The sequence below is a fragment of the Carlito syrichta genome, unplaced genomic scaffold (genome assembly GCF_000164805.1).
Source record: "Carlito syrichta isolate Samal-C Ts95f unplaced genomic scaffold, Tarsius_syrichta-2.0.1 Scaffold298871, whole genome shotgun sequence".
Taxonomy (NCBI): domain Eukaryota; kingdom Metazoa; phylum Chordata; class Mammalia; order Primates; family Tarsiidae; genus Carlito; species Carlito syrichta.
This window is the reverse complement of record NW_007242967.1, coordinates 436,099-457,554: the sequence shown is the minus strand read 5'-3', so window position 1 is coordinate 457,554 and position 21,456 is coordinate 436,099. Positions and strand designations below refer to the sequence as shown.

Sequence of the window (21,456 nt, the reverse complement as noted above, 5' to 3'; positions counted from 1 at the left end):
CTAAACTAAAAACCTGCATTATAAATTTGTCATGAAGGTATATTCTATTTCAACTCAATTCTTATTTAAATCCCTCTGACCAGTTACACTCTTGATGTTGCACTGAAATACCCAGTTGATTTTGGGTGCCTTGAACTGTTGATCTCCAAGTCAGTATATTTCTAGGCCAAAAGGAAAGCCACCTCTCTCCCTAATTGGAATGTACGGTTTTATTGTATATCCTAAAGGTTTTGCTTCCGTTTTACTTTTGCTGTTGTCCAGGGTTAATGGTATTTCCTGTGCACAACTACATTAGCCCACTGTGTAGAAGCCCATGGCAATTTTCAGATCATAAGAGCTCTAAAGAAGCCACCAATGTGGAAATTGTATTTGCAGTAAAGGGAGTCGTTATGAGTTAATGGAAATTAAATTAAAATTTTATAATTAAAGATTGATCACTTTTATTTCTTGAGTTTTATTTAGGTAGGTGTTTTATCTTCTGTGTTCTCTGGCTTCAAATTACGAAGACTACTAGTCTTGCCAGAAACTGATAACGACAAAGTTATTTTGCTTCCTGAACATATGTCCTATATATTTGCTTGGCCTTGGGTTTTGTTTAATCCCTTCAAAGGCCCTTTCAACTGACGTTTCAACATGACTACTTCTCTGTGAGGTCGCCTCTAGGAAGCGGCCATCATGTCAAGCCCCTTCACAGCTAAAGTAGTGAGTTCACATAGAGGAAGAATCTTCTGGGTTGCATCTTATGAAAAAAAAAAAAAAATCCACTGCCTTTTTATAAGAGAACAGAACATTTACACAGTCTTGTTGAGCAAATGAACGTTCAAATGGCCAGCACAAAAGAAATCCCCAATCTCTAACCTCACAATGAAATCGCCACAGACAAAAGATCATGGGATACCGGGCACACTAAACTGGAAGTGACACAAAACCACAGTGGAATCTTCTATGCCTGCCGAGGTTCCTGGGGGATGATCTTTGTATAAAGGGTCCCGGTGCTGCAGTCAGCCTGAAACACTGAGGAGCAAAGGCGCTCTCCCTTCTGCACAAGTGGCATTTATACTGATGGCGTCTTTAAAAATAAATTAATACACGTCTGATGTGGACAGGGAGTAGTGCTATCTGACAAGGTTATCATTTGACTTTTCTTAGAAGTACAAGTTTACACTCCCATGTATGAATGGAGAGGGCTATTTGTTTCATTGGGAGACAAGACATTGTTAGGAATGAGTGGCACACCGCTTCAACCCAGCCCCTTCCCGTGTGTAGGTAAAAAGATCCTATTAGTTCTCATAATTGATTCTGAGGGCTTTGGCGTGCCTCATTTAGCCAGCCCTGCTCAGTTCATGCCAGGATGTAATTCATGCACACTTGAACGTCCAACGTGGTTGACACACCTTGGGCACACAACCTCAGTACTGCATCATTTTTTAATCAGCTATCTGAGGAATATTTATCTAATCAACAAAGAGTGCTGTCAGAAGGAGACCAGAGGTGACATTAATAAGTCTGTGGTTTCCTGGTACAATGATAGAGGAAGAGTTTAGGATAAAACCCTGCTCGCTTTAGCATGCCAACAGACTAAGTAATATTTTTGTCCTGCTTGTAAAGAGCTAGTCAGAAGCATCTCATGTTGGAAATCTGCTGTCTGTGATTAGTTTTCAGGCAGGCACATGCTTTGGGGAAAATTTTGTTGTTGTTGTTTAGAGAAACAAAGTAACAGAAATTTTTTTTTGAAATAAAAATTTAAATCCCTTATGGAAGCCCACATAAAAGACTGTCACTTCCCCAAATAAGAAAATATATAATTATTGGGAATTGTTAACACTAAATGATTCCAGCTACGAACTTAGCTGTAATTTACACACTTTCCCTTTCTCCCTGTTTCTGTTTGAAAAGATTGTGACTGTCTGTTAGTAATTACCAGGAGTTGAGTATATTATGCTGTACCTCATCTGGTCATCCAGACACAAAATTTGTTGTTTATAACTATCAGACACCTTTACAGAAATGTTCCACGAATTAAAATGCATATCGACCTTTATTCTTTAAATGTGTGACTCGAGTATGCAGCAGGTCAGGCACACATGAGTGGGGTGACACCACCACATCTGCCAGCATGATGACCCAACACTGCAGAAAATATGTAAATAGCCAGCATGGACATCAGCACACTTGAGGTGCTACAGTGATCTCTCTTTGTAATTCAAAGATCACCCTATAAATTCAGCTTACTAATACCTTTAATATTCATCAGCAGTAGAGACTTCATATTTTAAGGAAAATTAGCAATACCATTGGTTCATACATAGCTGTTCACTTGCAGTCTTCTTAGAGTTTGGAGGTGAGTCTCTGCGTTGTCTTAATATGAGTTTTTAAAACTTTTTAACCTTTGAATCCTTAGAAAATACATTCCATTCACTATAATGATGAGTTTTCCATCTCTCTATTTTAAATTCTCAACCACAGGCTGGGGTTCCCTTGGGCTGCCTCTTGCAGTGATACGCAATATGTAACCCTATTGTGTTTAACCGCATTCACAGCTGACATTTTGGTGCCAATATGAGGACAGTGTCGTCCTGCTAATGGTTTCCTTTCCCCAAGCTTGACTTTATGCCAACCCAGATTACAGCTCAGAAAGTTTCATTTAAATTGCAGGCTAAAGTGAAAAGAGATCAGTCTCACTGTCTGCACTCAAGCTGACTGTTAGTTTGTAGCAGATCTGAAATTATATATCGTGGAATTTTATGTCCATTGAGATCTGTACGTGTGTTTTTAAACATTTGAGATGGTACTGAGACATCATGCCACTTACATAGCTACATGAGGCCTTGTGAAAACCCATTTACAAAAGAGACTTGCTTCTACAGTAAACAGAAGAGCAGAATGGAAAACACTAACGGAATGTTCACACCCTGCTGCCTTTTTGTTCAATAATAAGTGAAATTCTGACATTAAAATAACAGTTTTGTGACTGGGTGTGATGGCTCACACCTGTAATCCCAGCACTTTGGAATGCTGAGGTGGATCACTGGAGCCCAAGGTTTTGAGACCAGACTCCATAACATAGACCTTGTCTCTACCGAAATAAAAAAAAATTAGCCAGCCACACTGGCATGCACCTGTAGTCCCAGCTACTCAGGATGCTGAGGCAAAAGGTTTGCCTGAGCCCTGGAGGTCGAGGCTGCAGTGAGCTGTGATTGTGTCACTGCACTCCATCCTGGGAGACGGTGTGTGACAATAATAATATCAATAATAGTAGTTTGGGAGAAATAACATGAATGACAGAATTAGCCTGTGTTAAAAAAGGAAGAAACTATATTCCTGAAAGTAAAACAAAGACAGCTACAAATTTTAATTAACATAGATTACCCAGGAAATTTAGTCTTTTGAGCTAGTGCCCACAAGGTCTTCAAGAATCACCTTTTATTCCAAAGGCCTGAGACAAGGGAGGAGACGCTGCCAGTGGTGAGCACAGGTCGTATGGCACAAAGCATCAGGTTGGAGCACTCCTGCTTCCTTTTGACGCAGTGTCTCCGCAGCTGCTAGCAGTGAATTCAGGCAGCAATGTCAGACATAACCTGAGATGTTATTGATGATCATATGATTGCATTTTCTCGTTGAGAAGCTTCTAAACAAGGAGACTTAGAGCAATCATTGCCCCAGGAGATAGATGCACATATCAGGACCTTGGTCTCAGTCAGAAAAGTCTTTTTTTTTAAGAGGAAGAAAAAGGCATCATGACATTTTACACATTAAAATTGATTATTTCATCAATAGGTTAATAGAAAGCCAGGCTGCAAGTTCACTTCCTGCTTATACATCCCTGTGGTAATAGGAGAGCGGAGTGTGAAAAATGCAAGTCAGAAGGCAGGTGAAGAAAGAGGTTTTCTGCACCCGAGCATCTCTCCTTTCCAGAGGGGAGCCCAGCCCAGATTCTGCCTATTTATATGTAAATGTTTTAGAAAGAGGTAAGTTTTACCCTGAGGAGTGCAACCTCTTTGTGGCTGCTTCTTTCCAGAACTTGTGTAATGTGATCTAAGACACCAGAACATCTGCTGTTAAAAGATGAATCACGTGCATGCTTAATCCTACAAATACATCATTATACCTGAAGAACCTGGTAAATATCTAGCAAGGATTTCTGAAGTTAACATTTGAAAATTGTGACCCCTTTGTTCTTAATGTGTGATATTTGTAACCTGAAGATGTGAAGATGCCTTTCCCAGGTTTGGTGTTACCTGGAACAGACACTTAGGTCAGACCTTACAGGCAGTTAAGATATGTTGAAAATGTAGAGATATGGGAAACTTTGCCACCCATGAAAAATTAAATATTGACCCACATACTGTAGGAGAAGGGCCTCTCACCAACCATAGATGTCTGCTAGTTTAGAGATTACGTTTCTTAGTAAATTGCTGAATTTTATACTGCAAAGTAAACATACGATTTTAGTTAGAACAACTTTTTATCATCTTAAATCAAGAGGCAACTAATCACAGCCAGTTTTTACTCTCATTAATATAATTATATTATAAATACAGAAAAGAAAATTTGCATTGTAAGTGCTATATTTCAGAATTGTGTTTTCCTCCTTAAAGGGTCAAGTGTCTTGCATGAACTTTTTATTGTCACCACAAAGAAGTCCAGTGTGCCTAGAAATGCTTGAGATGCATGCCGTAGCAGAACTCATCACAGGGACCTACCTGGTCATCACCCTGGTTCATTTTTTGGCCAACCAGAACTTTACACACACAGAACCTATAACCAGGGCTATAACTATACTGTTGGGGATTGAGTATTATAGCTCTAACACCATAGCAGGCAAGAAGGGTTAACCCATCATAAGTCAGGGATATATTGGGTTGGTTAGAGAGCTGACCACAGGTCAGCGTGTGCCTCGGGAACCAGAGGGTCAGCCTGGCTTCCTGCTCTGTGGGCTTCAGACCTGCCTGTGGAAATGTAAAGACTTGCCTGCTCCAGGTGAGCGCTGCTCACATGCATTAAGCACATAGTTATCCAAACAGCCCAGTGGAAGCTTGGACTAGTTTTTCTTCCTTGATGTGGAGGTTGGGAGAGACAGCTGGTCCTGTGAGGTGTCTTCTTCAGGAACATGAATGACTATGACTGTCACTAAACATGCTGATGTGTCTGCCCACTTGGCCAGCTTACCCATTCAGCCCTTTAATCTGGGCCTGAGTCTTCACCTACATCTACCTGAAGACTTACACAAGGTTTTTAGCTCTTGGGTTTTCGTAAAGTGTCTTCTTAAGGACTGAGAGAACACTTCAGTTTAACCTCTTCCTGGCCACAGGTGTCAGCATTTATGAGTTACTGGTTGGGAGGGTAGAGGGAGGGTGGGGTAGAGAATTGTGCCTATGGGAACATGTCTGGGAAGAATGGGTCCCCTCAGTGACCCACCCATTCACTGCTCACAGCCTGAGTGGTGGGTCTGCTACACCTGTGTTAAACTGGTTCTGCATTTCTCTTCTGAACCAGGTTCCTGACCTCTGAGGGTAACTCTGTGTTTGTCTTTTTTGCTGAGAGCTTCGGAAGGCATTTGCTCTTTGGGTTCATAGGAATCCATTCAGAGCCTGCAACTCCCCAGGTATGAAAGAGAATGGACTCCACCCAAGACAGTGAAATGGTACTGGGTTTTGCTGCTATAGGTTATTGCCCAGACCAAAATTTGTCTGGGGAAAACAACTTCCATTTTTAACAGCTCTTGGTTTTAAAGACCTACCTTCTGCAACCTATAGACATTAACTGCTAATAACCAGGATGTCTTTTGATTTGACATCCTGGTATTTTCCAGATCGAAGGGCTTATGGGTACTGGAACCATAGCTCCTTCAGTGGATGCCAGCATCCCCCAAGGCAGAGGCTAGTTGTGGCGCTGTTTTGAGTAGCCACATATCAAACCATGCAGGGTTAAGGGGATGCACAGATTTCTTTGCCTGGGCATTTCTTTGACTTTGTGCCCACCTAATGACGCTGACACACCTCTGTCCTTCCTGAGTTCCTCCATGTTATCAATGGGGGAATGCAGGGCCCTGGCCAGGGAAGCCCACCTGCTTCGCGCAAGCTGACGGCTCAGAGGGGACTTCTCGTGCTACTTTGACATTTCTTTTCTTCCCTTTTCATTTGTTTTCTTTTCCTTTTTGTTTCCTCTCTTTTTCCCCCTCTCCCCCTTCTGCTCTCGGGATGCAGCCAAACGCAAAGCATGGAAACTAAACCGTGTTGGTAGCCTGCGAAATATATACAGCAGCAGCAGCACCAACACTGAAGGTAACGCCTCCACCTCCGCCTGCCCCATGCTTCCACCTGCCTCTTCCCGCCTCACCCTGCCCGCTCGTTCGTTCCCAACACACACATGGAAATGCGATTCGCCTAAAGCCGCATGCTCCCTTATTGTGTTTGCAGAGTCATTCCTGTGGTCTTTTCATCTTTTTGTTTGTGTGTTTTATTTTACCATTCATGTTCCTTTCAGCTTACTTAAATTTTGACCTTTCCCTTCAGTCGTAGAGTAGTGATGTTTAAATTACTTTAGAAACCTATTTTCTCCTCTTTTTTCTTCTCCTTTATACATGTGGGCATTCAGTGTAATATTTCCCAAGTTATTACAGTTTTTAAAAGTGTTAGTATCAGGTGTAATGATCTGTAGCCAAATACAATAGTGTGCCGTGACATTTAAGTAACAGTCTTAATTTGTTTTGTGGAAGCATTCTCCATAATGCTCTCTGCAGCTCTAATCCAGAGGCAAGCAGGCCCGGGCCATTTGCATGGGCTGCTATTGCTTGTAAATTCAGTATATTGTTGTGTTTCTAAAGGTCGTCTGGTGCCAAAGTTCACAAATTGACTTGCGTTGCTTTTTTCACCGAAGACAGCCGTCATTGCTTTTGTATAATAGCAGATTGAATTTTTCCCCCACCTTCATTTGAACAACACAATTATAAATTGCCTTTTTTTTTATGATTACAAATGTCAGGGGTCAGAATTATTTCGATGCCAGGCAAGGGAAAACCACCACCATCCGCCCAAGCACACGTAAGGGAGGCTGGTGTGTAATACGTGTGATGCAAAATAGGTCACAATCCAGTGATCTTGGTATAATAGGGGGAAATTTTTTTTCACTTAAGTGCAAGCCAAATGGGTCAAGTAATCGCAAGCTCGTGCCCTAACACTAATTGACTTATTTGGGGATGATTATAACTGTAATATTTTTCTTAATGTCACTGTTTTCTGGGCTGTTGATTTTAGCGATTGCCAAGCAGTGGCATTAAATCTCTTGTAAATTTTAAATTGCACGCTATTTCTGTAAACAAGTCCCTCTCTTCACATCCCGGTCATTAACCTTTGCTGATTTATATCACCATCCTCTTTTTCTTCCTTTCACAATTACTCCTGTCTCGCTGCTGAAAGCCCTGCTCTCAGCCAGGGGGAAAAAAAAGGAATCTAGAAAACAAATCTACGTTTTCACTGTGGTTTGTTAAAGAGCTATTTTTTTAATCATAATTTTTTTTTTCATTCCTCAAGGGGAAATTGTTGTCTGTTGGGTACCAGTGGAGCTTGGCTTCATTGGTATCTTCTTTCAAAGCATTCAAGTACTGCCTAATAAGAGAGGGAAGAGAATAGAATTTAAGATAGTCACATCCAGTGTTGTTTTTTGTTATATTTTGAAGGGTATTAATGTACTCTTCCCCTATTTTTTAAATGTTGTTTTTTAACTTAGGGTGTATATTATTTCTCTTCCCTGTATCCTTATCAAGTATGATCTTCTTTTCTATGCATGTGGGTTCATCACAACAAATTTGCTTATTGACTTTCAGCCTTAAAAAAAAAGTTGTGAGGTCTGTGTTTAAATGGGGATTGTATACAAAATGGGGGAGGGGCAGTAAGGAAGCTTATATTTTGGTTTCTTAACCTTGAGGGCAGACACTTCCAACCTGCGTCCTGATGTGCCTTTCTGGAGACACTGGTGGGTGACACAAGACAGGATAGAGCCAAGTGTGAGGATTCTCAGAAGTGCAAACTTCTCAGCCTTGACTACTCAGGTACCACACGGCATCTGCCCAGCACCTTGGCACGTGCTCCTCCCTGAGACCCATAAATATTGTATAACATTGCAAACTCGGTGGCCCTCAGTCAGTTGTCATCACTATTAAGGCCAATCCTGGGGATATTGGAGTAAATAGTGACTGCACAGCCAAATACTCCCTCACATTTTCTTTCATTTCTCAGTCATAGTAAACTTCTGTTCAGTGTTCAATTACATTTATGAATTTTCAATTAAGCAACATGATCACTCTTCATTTAATTTGAGTTTCTTTGAAGATTAATATCTGTAAGCATATAATCTCATTTCGTACGATTTTTAATAGTATATTATGGATTTCATATAATTATATAAAATAAATTATCAAAATACCTTCCTGATTTCCAGCCTTTGAATGTATGATGTCATCACATATTCACTGTCTATAAAATGATCCTTCATGAAAATTTGTATCCTGAACATTTCAACCTGTAAGCAGAGGTGTTGAGTATCACACTAAATGTGTCCATTCCCAAATGGGGTATGTTTTAGAGAGGTCCAGTTGAGTGACTTATTCAGAGGCACCTAAAAATACCACCCAAATAAGGTAGACACCAGAGTTCCCCATAGATGGAGTTAGAACTTGAGTTTCAGGAGTAAGGGGAGGCCGCCCACTAGAAATGAGGTGTGTGGCTCACCTGTTCTGGGATCCGGGTTTTTAAGAGGCAGGGCCTCCCCTGGAGCCTGAGGAGCTCTCTCCAAAACCCCTTTCCTTTCCTCTGTGTCCACATCTTCCAGCCCTTGGACTCATTTATTCTTCACATTGCCCCTGCCAGGTAGATACTATGTTACAAATGGGAAATTGGGGTTTCCAATAAGGGATTTTCTGCAGAACAAGCTAGCTAGCATGTTCCCGAGGCAGGACTTGTGCTCAGATCTCTTGACTATGGGACCTACTCATGGATCTACATGGAAGGGGTTGATGAATGGATGTTAGCAGTGGATAAAAACAAAGCTTATTAAGGAAACATACATACAAGATTAGAAAACAAGCAAAAATATTTTGTCTTTTGTCTGTCTATTATGGCTAATTATCTCTAAAACCCAAGATACACATTTACTTTGCATATATTACATTGGACTAATTTTTAAACCTTTGTTGCTTTTTAAATTTATTTTTTTAGCCAGTCCCTTTGTTGCTTTTTAGTTATTAAAATCTTTCTTAAGATTAGTGAAATTCAATTTCCTTCCATAAGAATGCAACTTGAACTTTCCCATCTCAGAAACCTGTGAAGTGGATGGAAGGGATATTAGTGATGTGATCCTTCAATTAGCACCTGATTCCAAACCCAGGGAGGAAAAGATCTAAATATCAGGTGACTGGGGCTAGACTTGAGAGTGTTCAACCCTAAATTTTGTGGAGAAAGAACAAAGAAAACTGAGTGGTAGAAGAGTAGACGTGCCGGGCTCGGTGGCTCAGCCTATAATCCCGCGCTTTGGGAGGCCGAGGTGAGTGGATTGCCTGAGCCCGCGGGTTCAAGACCTGCCTGGGCAACTTGGCGAGACCTCATCTCTACAATAAAAATCAAAAATTAACCGGGCGTGGTAGTGCCTGTAGTTCCAGCTACTTAGAAGGCTGAGGCGGAAGGATCACCGGAGTCCAGCAGGTCGAGGCTGCGGTGGCCGGGAGCAGCCACTGCACTCCAGTCTGGGTGACAGAGTGAGACTCCAACTCAAAAAAAAAAAAGAGTAGACGTCGTACGGAGGAAAACACGGAAGGAAGCTCCCTCTGTTGCCAGCGTCACAACATCCAGGATTTGCCTTCAAGACCTTGCCTTCCCCATACAACTGAAAGCAAGTCAAGTTGTCAGCCACTGTGAGTGAAGTAACTAGAGGGACTCTTTCAGGGGTGGTTAAGTCTTTTGTTTTTGCAGAAGAAAAGTACTTTTCAGTGCATGTGATAAAGGATAAATAGGTAAATGGAAGAGGTGTTAGGGAGTGAGAGGGTGTTTCCTGGGGTGTCGAGCCCACTTGCATCATATGAGCTACACTGCCCACATGTAGGCAGCAACATGAATACTTAAGATAGGCCTCTTCACACGATAGGCGATGCTTGTGTCCAAGTGATTAGCCGGATTCAGTATTGGCCTGAAATTCCCAATTTGACCCTGTCATCCTGCTCTGTCTAAAAAGGTCCATTTCTGTGGATTTTGAACTTACCCTGGAGACAGGCCTGTGAAACCTCTGCTTTGGGTTCATCTCTGAACCGGAATGGTCCAGATCGATGGAATCGCATCCCTCTGGCACTGTGATTCCAAATAGGCACAGACATGGAGAAACAACAAACCTTCTTTTGGAGAAGATCTCATCACAGGCACAGCTCCAAGCCTCAGGACTGCAGTAGAGCCCCACCCACCTCCTGCCCTGAATAGCTTAGACAGTCACTTTCTCTGAGCAGACATGAGCAGGCCTAACTTACAGACCATTCCCTCCTCCACCTGTATACTTGGTCACACTTCTGAGACTTCCAACTCATTCACAGTTAAGTTAAACGACAGGTACGTACCTAAAGGCTCACATCTGAAAATGATAAGCTGGCTGAGGATGAGGGGTAGACCTGCCTTCTCATGCAAGAATCTCGAGCCCCTGCCATAATGTGCCAATCCCCCGTGCTGAGTTCTGGGGCAAATGGAGAGGGTAAGGGTGCACCCCCCTCCTGCCCCCAGGAAGTTTGTGGTCAGTCAGGGAGACCACACCAAAGATGGTAACACAGAATAAGAGGAGACAAGCTCTGGAAGAGGCCCTGCGTGCTCTCGGGGGACTTTGTGAAGAGTGAAACTCATGTGATTTAGACTTAGTGGCCTGTGGGACATAACAGCAGTTAACAGCAGCTGCAGCACTTCACACTGAGCAGTTTACTGCACCTCTCCAGCAACCCTCGAGGTAGGAGGTCTTTTCCTCCACGTTTTATAAAAGAAGAAACAGTTTGGAAGAAGGGCAGTCTTGAGCCCCGAAACACACGACATGGGGAGATGTGGCTGACATTATGAGTCCGAGCAGCAGCCTGAACCCAGATGGGGCTCAGTAAAGAGCAAGCAGCACCCTTAGGCTTGAGTGACAGATGCAGGTGATCCTTTGGAGACCAGTGGATGGGACCAGACAGTCCATAGGCAGCTGTCATCACAGACAGAGGAAGAAGCTTGCCCTGCCTTGGCCTGTGCAACTAGTTGTCTTTTTCCTGCAGCACTCACTGCAGAGTCTGATTGAGCCCCCACCAAATGCCCAGCAGTCTCCCGGTATACCTGTCAGTTCCATGCAGGGCCCCACTGTCTGAGGCTGCCTTCCAGAACCTGGTAGCAGTGAGTGTTTTCTATTTCACTCTAAGTCACTTCAAAGATGTTCAGACTTTTACTCTTGTGTGTAAGAGGTGAGCATAGACAGTGGTTTCAGGTCCAAAACTCTTCAGCCACGTGGTCTTGGTTGAGTCCCAGTTCACCACTTTGTAGCTCTAACCTTGCGTCCTTGACATGTCCTTTCTGTACTGCAGTTTCCCCACCTGTAAACTGGGGTGATGATGCCCACTGCACGGAGTTTTGGTGAACTGTCAGCAACATATCTAGAAACACATACCATGGTGCCCACAGGAAACTGCTGGTGCCCACCTGCCCCTGGTGGTCCTTGCCTAGTATCAAGAGTACCACTATGCAAGTACCCACAGATTATCTTTGTTGTTCAAAGAAAATTCAAATGCTTGAGCATTATTTACATATTGAGGAGCAGAGAGTTGACAAGAAGTGTTGCCCCTGAAAGTGTAAGAGGGAATTTAAGATTTACTCTTTTTTCCTAGTCTTTCAGACCTACCCTTCCTAGTTCCATTTACTGTCATCTTCAAAAGAACCACTGGTTGTAGAAATTTAGCTCAAAGTATGAACTTTGGAATCATGCCTGGATCTGGTATCAGTTCTGCCACGTCCCAGCTGTGTGGCTTTGGATGCATTCCTGGATTGATCCTTCCTCTGTTTACTTTTCTTTCTCTAACACAGAGACAATAAAGCCTATCTTGAAGGGTAATTGAAGAAGAAATGAAGTGAAGCCTCCAAAAACCTTCCCACAGAGCTGACACATGGCGAGGCTGACCACCGTGGTTGCTATTCAATTGCTGCACAGACTTATTTCATAGAAAACTGACTCAGAGACCCCCTGGAGAGTATCTGTGGGACCATTTTGCAGGCTTGTTTGGTGTCTCAGTACAAGGCAGAGCCAACCAAAGCAGGCACTCCTGAGTGAGGAGTGGTTCCAGTTATGTGCTAATACAAACTGAGTGCAGTGTCTTGTGCCTGTAATCCCAGCAATGTGGGAGGCTGAGGCGAGGGGATTGATTGAAGGAGTTCGAGACCAACCTAGGCAATATTAGTGAGACCTTGTCTCCACAAAAAATAAAAAAAAAATTAGGCGGGTGTGGTGGCATGCACCTATAGTCCCAGCTGCTTGGTAGACGGAGGTATAAGGTTCACAGGAGCCCAGCAGGTCAAGGCTTACGTGAACTATGATCGTGCCACTGCATTCCAGTCTGGGCAACAGAGTGACATCCTGACTCAAAAAAAATTTGCAGATAAATTCAGATTTGGGAAACCTTTTCATGAGCAGTAACTCCACAATTTCCATTTTGGGAGAGAGAAGTAAGATCTCATTTTCCTAACTTCCACCTTTTGAAAGAATGCCAACCTTGAGGATCACCTGACCACTGGGAAGCACCTGGGAGAGGAGACAACTGTGGGCAAAAAAGGTCGCCACTGAAGGTTTCTATTGGGCCTGGATGGCCGGCTCCTTGGTGGCCTCATGGGACTCTGGCAGAGGAGGCAGCCCTGGGCCTGTACAGCATGGCGGTGCTCACTTACTCCAATAATTGGGTGCCCGGAGGGACCTCTGAAAAGAGAGGACTGTGTCACAATGAGTAACAAACTGTAGATATATAGAGCGCTGCTTAGTAGCAAGCTACCTTACAACACATGCCTCTAGTTTTTCTTTCTAAATCAAAAGCTGGAGCCTAGAACTTTCAGGGGTTGTCTGGGACGGAACAAGTGCAAAGAAGACATGAACATGCGCTTCTTGAACATCCCAAAATGTGTTCTGTTGTAGATTCCATAACGTATTTCTGAAACTTTGTGTTGGACACTTCCCTTAATTTAAGACATGCGTGGCACCCTACGGTTCTGGAAGCCAAAGCTCATAGAATGGAGTTTCTTTACACCTGGCTCAGACTGTTATTCCAACTCTTAATAATGTGTTTGGAAAATAGAAACCTCCTTTGTGTTTTGTGAGAACCTTCCTGTGGTAATATTTAGCAGTAAACGTTCCTAACTTTGTGATTTCCCTCTGGGGATTCGCTTCTTCACAGAATTAATTATACTCTTGTCCCAAATTAAGCCACAGTCCAACACTTCTGTTGGAGTCTCTTTGCTAAACAAAGATATTTACCAAATTCAGAGTTTCCAAGGATATTTACCTGACAACCCTGAACTGCATGTCTCTGTAATGGCCTTTTATTTTTTAAATTAATAACCAAGTATGTCTGGGGGAGGAGGTGGTTTTATATGTATTATTTTTTTCCATAAATCTTGGTTCTGTACAGCCCTGGCCCTTACTCTGCAGGCTTTCTTTCACATTGATCCTTTCCTATAAAAATGAGGAAAATTGAAAATAAAAATGATAAAAATGGACTTTTTTACTATGGTGGGTTTTGGCTGACATCTTAAATGTGTGTGACTTTCATAATTGAGTAAAATAGCTAAACCACATGCCTTTTTAATATGTGCTTTTAAAGCAGCAGTATTGAAATATTTTACAAAATATATGACTTAGAAAATAGAATAAAAGCCTGAGGCTGAGTATTACATTGCCTCGCACTGTCTCATAGGGCATAGGTTGTGGTAGACCGAGAGAGACTACAAGATAGCAAGTCCTTTCATTCTCAACTTCCAGTTCTGAGAAATTGATAGTGGACACACGGAGAATTGTGTTAAGGGGGATTCTGAGGCTGCACCAGGCTTTTCCAGACCAATTAGGAACATCTTTCTTTGCAAAGGAAAGGGAGAGACAGCATGCTTCTGAGATCAACAGATGAATTGGCCTGTTCATGGACACCAGTCAGTAGATGACAGAGCAGGAAGTAGGTTCCAGGAGAGAACCCCAAAAGTGGGGGCACAGGCCAGACAGAAACTCTGAGAAAACCATTGCTAATACTCATCTGTTAATGGGGGAAAAAAGCAAAAAGACAAGGCCAAAGATAAGAGTTGGCATTAACAGTTTTGGGTTTTTTTTTTGTGTTGGAGTCTTACTCCGTCGCCCAGACCAGAGTGCAGTGGCATGCTCCTGGCCACCGCAGCCTCAATCTGCTGGACTCCAGCGATCCTTCACCGCAGTCTTCCAAGTAGCTGGAGCTACAGGCGCATGCTACCACGCCCGGCTAATTTTTTTATTTATTGTAGAGATGAGGTCTCACCAAGTTGCCTGGGCGGGTCTTGAACCCATGGGCTCAGGCAATCCACTCACCTGGACCTCCCAAAGTGCTGGGATTACAGGCTGAGGTGTCATTAACATATTAATCAGCGTATTGTAGTAAATCCTAAAACAAAGGTCCTGATTCTTTTACAAGGGAAGTCAAGAGTGGAGAGGGTGGTTACTTTCCTTGTGGGCATTGGCCATATTTTCTAGTCATTTTTCATTTTTCATTGTCTGGAGACCTCCAGGCTTTGTGGCTCCTGGGTACTCACCAGCCATGTCTGCCACAGACATACCCATCCCCCATGCTGAAACATTGTCCTTTCCGCACAGTTTCAGTAACACATTCATTTTCATCATGTTTGTCACTGTGTCAGGAAGGACACACTGGGTGGACATGGGGGCCTGAATTCCAAGCTGTAGGTGACCCTAGGAGAATCATCTCTCTCTAGGGCTCAGGTTCTCATCCAGCTGGTGAAGAAGTTGGTATAAGACCTCTACGTCCTTGGTGAGCCATCCTAAATTCAGAAGTGAAACATCTTGACATCACTATACAGGTTACACCCGCACCCACCAACTGTTTTGAACCATCTCGCATCATAGCTTGGGCCAGAGATCTGGGTCCTCTTGTCCTTGCAAAAGCATGGGGCAGCTGTCCTCTTCCCTGAATCCTCTCCCTGAGACCTGTGCGCCTGTATCCGTCTCTCCTCTCCTTTCACCCACTCCCCCAAACGTAGCCTTGTCAGGTGTCTCCTGTTGAAAACAACATCCAAATGTAAAACAGTTTTCAGCTGCTTTTAGCCCTTTAACCCTTTGTCTGCTAAGATTTCGCAAAAAATAATTGATGACTGATTGGCCCATTAACCTTTAAGAAAAAAAAAAAGTTTGACAGCCCGGACTTGTGTAATGAGGAGGGATTCCTTGTGAAATCAGTCTGATGGCTGAGTTGCTTGCCCCTGAGGAGGTAAAATTAGCCCCATGGGGCCTCGTCTGCATAGAAACTGGACACAATTAGTGTAATATCCGGTGTTATTAATGTCGTTTGGAATAATTGGGCAGGTTGATTTCGACAGGTTCATGGTGCTAAAATACTATTATAGTGGACCTTTCCACAGCTAACTGTTAAACACGGAAAACTGTTTAAATCCCTGTGAGCCCAATCACAAAACTTTATTAAACAGCTAAACCCTGGAATGTCGTGCTGTGAAACAACACACTGTCTGTTATTCCAGGCTTTGGGGTGTGGTGGCATTTTGATTTTTCTCATGAGCAGGGGGTGAATTTCACTGTTTGTGTGTATATCTGAAACTAACAACACTTTTAGTATAGCTACCATCAAAAACTTCTACAATCTGAATTCCATTTCACAGAATGAAAGAAATATAAGTCATTACAGTTGTCACTAGCCGTAGGCTTGTATTCATGAAATGACATCACTTGAAATGAAACCTAAGAACAAGATGTCCTCACTGTTCTGCTTGTTTTAAATTAAGGTGACAGTGAAAAGTAGCACTCAATTTCGTCTTTTTAACTGATAGGCCTCACATCGCCAATTACTGTTTTTTTTGGTTTTTTTTAACCTAATTGCTGAAAACTAAAATATCATTCCAATGTCACTTCATAATGTGCTGCATTCCTTCTGGACCATTGGTGATGTGAATAAGGTATCAATTACCTGATAAAAATTATTCTTAGAACATGTTAATGTTCTCTTCACACAGAAGAAGGAAAAACATTTGAGTCCAAAAATCATTTTGCTGTTTACTTACTGAGTGGAAAGTCATTGCAGCACCACAAAAGCATCAACACAGAATAAATCTGGAGATTTACTAGATATTGCGCTAATAAGATAACAAGAGTAGCACATAGGAAATACCCACCAGGATAGGTCTCCTCCATGGGGTCACTTAGGATTGGGTTTGGTAATCACAGAAACCAAATTTAAAGGAGTTTTAGGCAAAAAAGGGAGAACTGATGTCTCATGTAACCAGCAGTACAACAGGCAGGTGGAACGGCAAGAACACCTGTGCCCAGGGACCTCGAAGGCATCAGACTCCCTGGCAATTCCCATCCAGGCTTCCTTCTACCGGTTAGCAGCATTCTTACCTGTCCACTGGTAGTGGCCTGTGTCAGAGGTTTTCTTTTTCATGAAGGGAACATAGGTACCTGCACCTGTGTCCCGTGTCCTCACAGTTCCCAGATAAGAGAGCAGGCTCTCTGTGGCCCAACTCAGAGGTGGTACCCTGGAGAAGAACACTTGGTCATTTTCCCCCTCCCAGAACTGGTAAGAGCTGTTGGAAGCATCACAGGCTGTGATTAGCCTGGCATAGATGGGACCACCCCTCTTCCCCATGCCAGCCAGTTACTGACCAGGGAGCCAGACACCCAGGCAGGTGGCACCTGGAAAGCCCCCAGCTTAGGACCACCACATCCATGAACCATATCCTCAGCATGCTCCAGATTGACCTGACCCCACTTAGAAAGAAATATGACATTGGGACAAACTGGTGAGGGATTTCTGAGAAAACTTAAAGACTCAATCATCTTGCTGTCCTGACAAGTAAGAGGAGTAGCAGAAAAGCCACTGAGAGACCCTTGCAGCTCCCACGAGATCCCCGAGGAAAGCTCCCTTTTAAATGTTCTTTTATTTGTAGAAAACAGAGGAAGAGTACTGCTTGCCACTTTAAGATAAGAAAATAATAAAAGGAAATAATGGCTGTTAAGTTCTACGTGTTCCTGACACAGAACTGGAGCCCAATGATTCTATTTATTTGTTTGTATTCTTCCATGCAAGTGATTCGTTACAAATTATTCCTTCATGGAAGTTATGTGTCACATGGCTAAATATGCAATTGCTCTGTAATCCTTGTGCTTATCTTTTTAATCTTGGGAGGCAGGGAAAAGTCATGTGGCAGATAAAATTCAGTTCTGAAACTTCAACTATGGGTAGTTCACATATTACTCTTCGTTAAAAAAAAAAAAAAAGCCACATGGAGGCAATATTCTGGAAAAATGTGACCCTAGCATTGCTAGATTCCACTTTTTAAAATTTTTATTTGTTTGTTTGTTTGTTTGTCTAGCCAGCCTCAGAAGTCAGAGAGAGTGACCTTAATTAGATTCTGTGCACATTCAGACTCAGGAAGTGAGGCATCCCAGCTGTCCAGCCCCTTGTAGATTCCAAGGCCTGCAATTCAAAAGAAGGTGCAGCATGGAGTTCCATCTCCTTTCTACGCCCTGTCTTCCCCACAGTGGGCTAAGCCCTTCTGCAGGTAGCCCAAGTATTTGTGTCACAGTGCAGTCCCAGGTCACCGTCAACATGACTTGCCCCTCCCAGGTTGTTGTTTCTTGATTTGGGAACTGTTGATGGACCCTGCATGGAAAGACAAGAGGGGTCCATCTTCTGCTTCTCCAAGACTATGCCGAACCATTCTGTTAAAACAAACAAAAAACTACAAAAGAGTTTCGCTGCACTCAGATTGTAAAGGTTGGTGTTCACACCTGTCCTGTGAACACAGAGCCTTTGCGCATGCTTCATACACATCAGAGACAGATGATACACACAAGGATTACAAAACATACTGTTGCACCACACTTCATCACAGAAGTGTTGGTACTAGGGATTTTAATTCATTTCTTCATAATTTCTATAATTTTGTGCTTTTCCAAGGTTAGAGTCATTCCACAGGACTCCCCCTCAAAAAAGAAAGTGGTCTCAAATGAACTGAGTCTTAAGTTGAGTTTGGGCAGTTGGTTCTTAGTCGGGATGTGAACCGTCATTATGCTTTCCAGCGTGCTTTTCCATTGGACCTTTGACTGGGCTAACCTTTCGAAACCACACCTTTCCTCACAAGCTGATGATCATCCGCATGGGCCCTAGGTTGTCCTGCCCCTGTTTGCTCTTTACTCTGTTGCGCTTTGCTGGAGTTTTATTATAATTAGCCAATTTAACCAGGGTTTCGTTTCTCCAGGAAAGGAACCCTGAACCTGGTCAGGCCATCCTCAAACTCTGGTTAACACATCACCTCGAAATGCAGCGTGGGGTTTTCTTTTTACCACCTCTTGTGAGTGGCTACAGGTGTCCAGTGGTCTTTTATATTGTCACTTTTAGGGAACTATTTAGCTTATTCACAGGTCTCCTACCTTGCATATGCAGAGAAATATGTCTAGTATCTATAAAGGTATTCTTAAATATGTTTGATGCTAGTGTAGAGAAATGCAATTAATATTTTTACATTAATCTTTTATTTTATTTCAGTAGCTTTCAGGCATACAAATAGTTTTTGGTTACATGGTTGCATTGTATAGTGGTAAAAAAGTCTAGTCGCTAAATGATCCCACCTTCCCTACCTGTGCACATTGTACCCAGTAAGTGATTTTTCGTCACTCTGCCCCTTCCCACCTCCCCCTTCTGAGTCTCCAGTGTTCATTATACCATTCTCTACTCACTTGCGGATCCTTAATTTAGTTCCCACTTATAAGTGAGAGCATGAAGTTTTTGGTTTCCTGTTCCTGAGTTATTTCACTTAGGTTGATGTTCTCCAATTCTATCCTAGTTGCTGCAAAAGGTAATATTTCATTTTTTTTGACAGCTGAATGGTATTCTATAGTGTATATATGCCACATTTTCTTTATCTACTGATTAGTTGATCACCACCATCTTGCAATATTTTCCCCCTTGGGTATTTATGTTGATTCCACACCTTTTCTGCATTAATCTTTTATCTTGCCCATCCACTAACTACCATTTTTATTTCTGATACTTTGTAGATTATTTTGAGTTTTCTATGAAGGCAATTGTATAATTTATAAATGATAGTTTTAAATCTTTGTCTTCCTTTCCAGTCCTTAGGTATTTTGTTTCTTTATTGTGTCTTACTGCACTGGCTAGCAGTGTTGAATAAAAGCTATGTGACAGTGAGCATCCTTACGACTCTTTTCCAGTTTGCAGAACTCATCATTTCTCTTTCACGGTGGCCACCCTCCTTGTCATTTCTCCTGTGTTGTAACCAGTTTCTCCATGTTCATCTTTCAGCTCACCAACTCCTCTTCTAACCCATCCATTGAGGTTTTTGGGTTTTGGTTTTTTGGGGGTTTTTTTTTGCTTTTTAACAACTATGTATTTCTAAAAGAGCTTCCTTTTTTCTGATCTGCTTGGTTATTTATAATGGTCTCCTGTTGCTTGAAAATTTAGATTTCGTTTTGTATTCCTTTAAACATTTCATACACAATTATTTTAAATTCTGTACTGTCAGTACTTTGGACCTAAATGTATTGTCCTGTTTCCTGTGGGCTTGGCAGTCTCCGGTTTTGAGTTCATAGAGAAGGTACCAAGAGCCAAGGAAGCTCTGCACACCTGGGGCCCCACTAGTCCTTTCCTTCCAGGATTGCTGGGTGCAGAACTCTTAGGTTTATGTTTCCCATCTTCTCATGACCTTATTTGTTGTGCCACCAAAGGTGTTTCCCCCTTAGGGTAGCCCTCATTTTCGCAGGTGTTGAGCATTTAGGGCTCACAGTTCTAGCTTCAGCCACCTCCCACTCATTGCCAGTGACCCTCTCATAGCCTTCACTTTTCCTGGGAGCCTCACTGTGGACTTTCTGTTGCCTTTTCATATTTGCAACTGGTCAGCAGGAGTCTCCCCAATCCTCGCTTGCTGTTGGGCTCTAGGAGAAGATTTCCTTGTCATGTGTGATGCATTTCACCATTTGAATAGCCAATTCAGCTCTGAGGTCCTCCTTTTGGACTAGGGATGAAACCCAGTTTATCTGCTATCCTCCCAAAATTCCTCTCTGTCAAAATCTAATAAGCAGACGTCATCCAAATTACTGATAAAAACGTTGAGCATGGCAAGACAGAGGTAAAAGTCCTGTGGTATCCCACGACAAACCTCCTTCCAGGTTATGGTACTTAGCACCCTTTGGGGGGAATCTTCCAGTGAGTAGTGAATCACATCCCTTTTATTCACCCTGATAAATGCCTCCTCACATCCAGGTGAGTTGGGAAGGTGATTGAACCCTTCAGAAGACCAAGGAGGAAAATGTTGCAAGATGGTGATCGTCAGCAATGTTAGAAACTCTAGAGAGGGGGGAGTTAATGAGAATGAAGACTGAACACAGTCCATGGTCTTGACTGTCCATTCATCTGTGATCTTATAAAGTGAGGTTTCAGTGGGTTCAACAACGGGGAGTGTTATTAGAAGAGAGTGATGAAGTAGTCAGATGCATGATACTGCTTTGTGGATTGTGTCAGCAAAGGATGAAAAAAAGAGGCAATCTCTCTGGTGGAGTGAGATCAGGAAAGTGAGGTCAGGAAGCCCATAAAAGGGGTCATCAAGTTTGTAAGAAAGTGAGGAAGATGGGCTCGGTGGCTCAGCCTGTACTCTTGCGCCTTTGGGAGGCTGAGGTGAGTGGATTGCCTGAGCCCGTGGGTTTGAGACCCGCCTGGGCAGCGAGACCTCATCTCTACAATAAAGCAAAAATCAGCCGGGCGTGGTAGCGCATGCCTGTAATTCCGGCTACTCAGAAGGCTGAGGCGGAAGGATCACCGGAGCCCAGCAAGTCAAGGCTGCGGTGGCCGGGAGCGGCCACTGCACTCCAGTCTGGGCGACCGAGTGAGACTTCAACTCAAAAAAAAAAAAAAAGAAAGTGAGGAAATCATGGCCAAATCCAGGTCCCCAAGAAAGTGTGAGGAACTACATAAAGGACACAGAGAGGTATAGGGGTGGAAAAGGACCAGGAACTGAAAGGAGTGACAGAAATGTATAGTGACTAGATGTTAGAAAGACAGAACTAGAAGATACTAGAAAAGGGAACTTGTGTCCGGTAGAAGGAAAAGATTGTGGTGGAATAGATTTTTAACATGAGTGATTAGGCCATAGAACAGATACTGTAAGGAGCACATTTGGAAATTTGCAAGAAATGGATTCT

At 42.9% G+C, this 21,456-nt stretch overlaps 1 protein-coding gene across 3 annotated transcripts in view; it reads left to right on the top strand.

The window, feature by feature from the left end:
- Nucleotides 1-21,456, top strand: part of AGAP1 (ArfGAP with GTPase domain, ankyrin repeat and PH domain 1) — a 423,994-nt gene that overhangs the window by 309,047 nt on the left and 93,491 nt on the right. For 2 of the 3 annotated variants that reach the window (XM_021710731.1, XM_021710732.1), the window contains one exon: nt 6,207-6,284. The exons of the other annotated variant lie outside the window; for it this stretch is intronic. In XM_021710731.1, the coding sequence (XP_021566406.1) occupies nt 6,207-6,284 (78 nt within the window). The remainder of the gene's footprint in view (nt 1-6,206; nt 6,285-21,456) is intronic. 3 annotated transcript variants of the gene reach the window in all.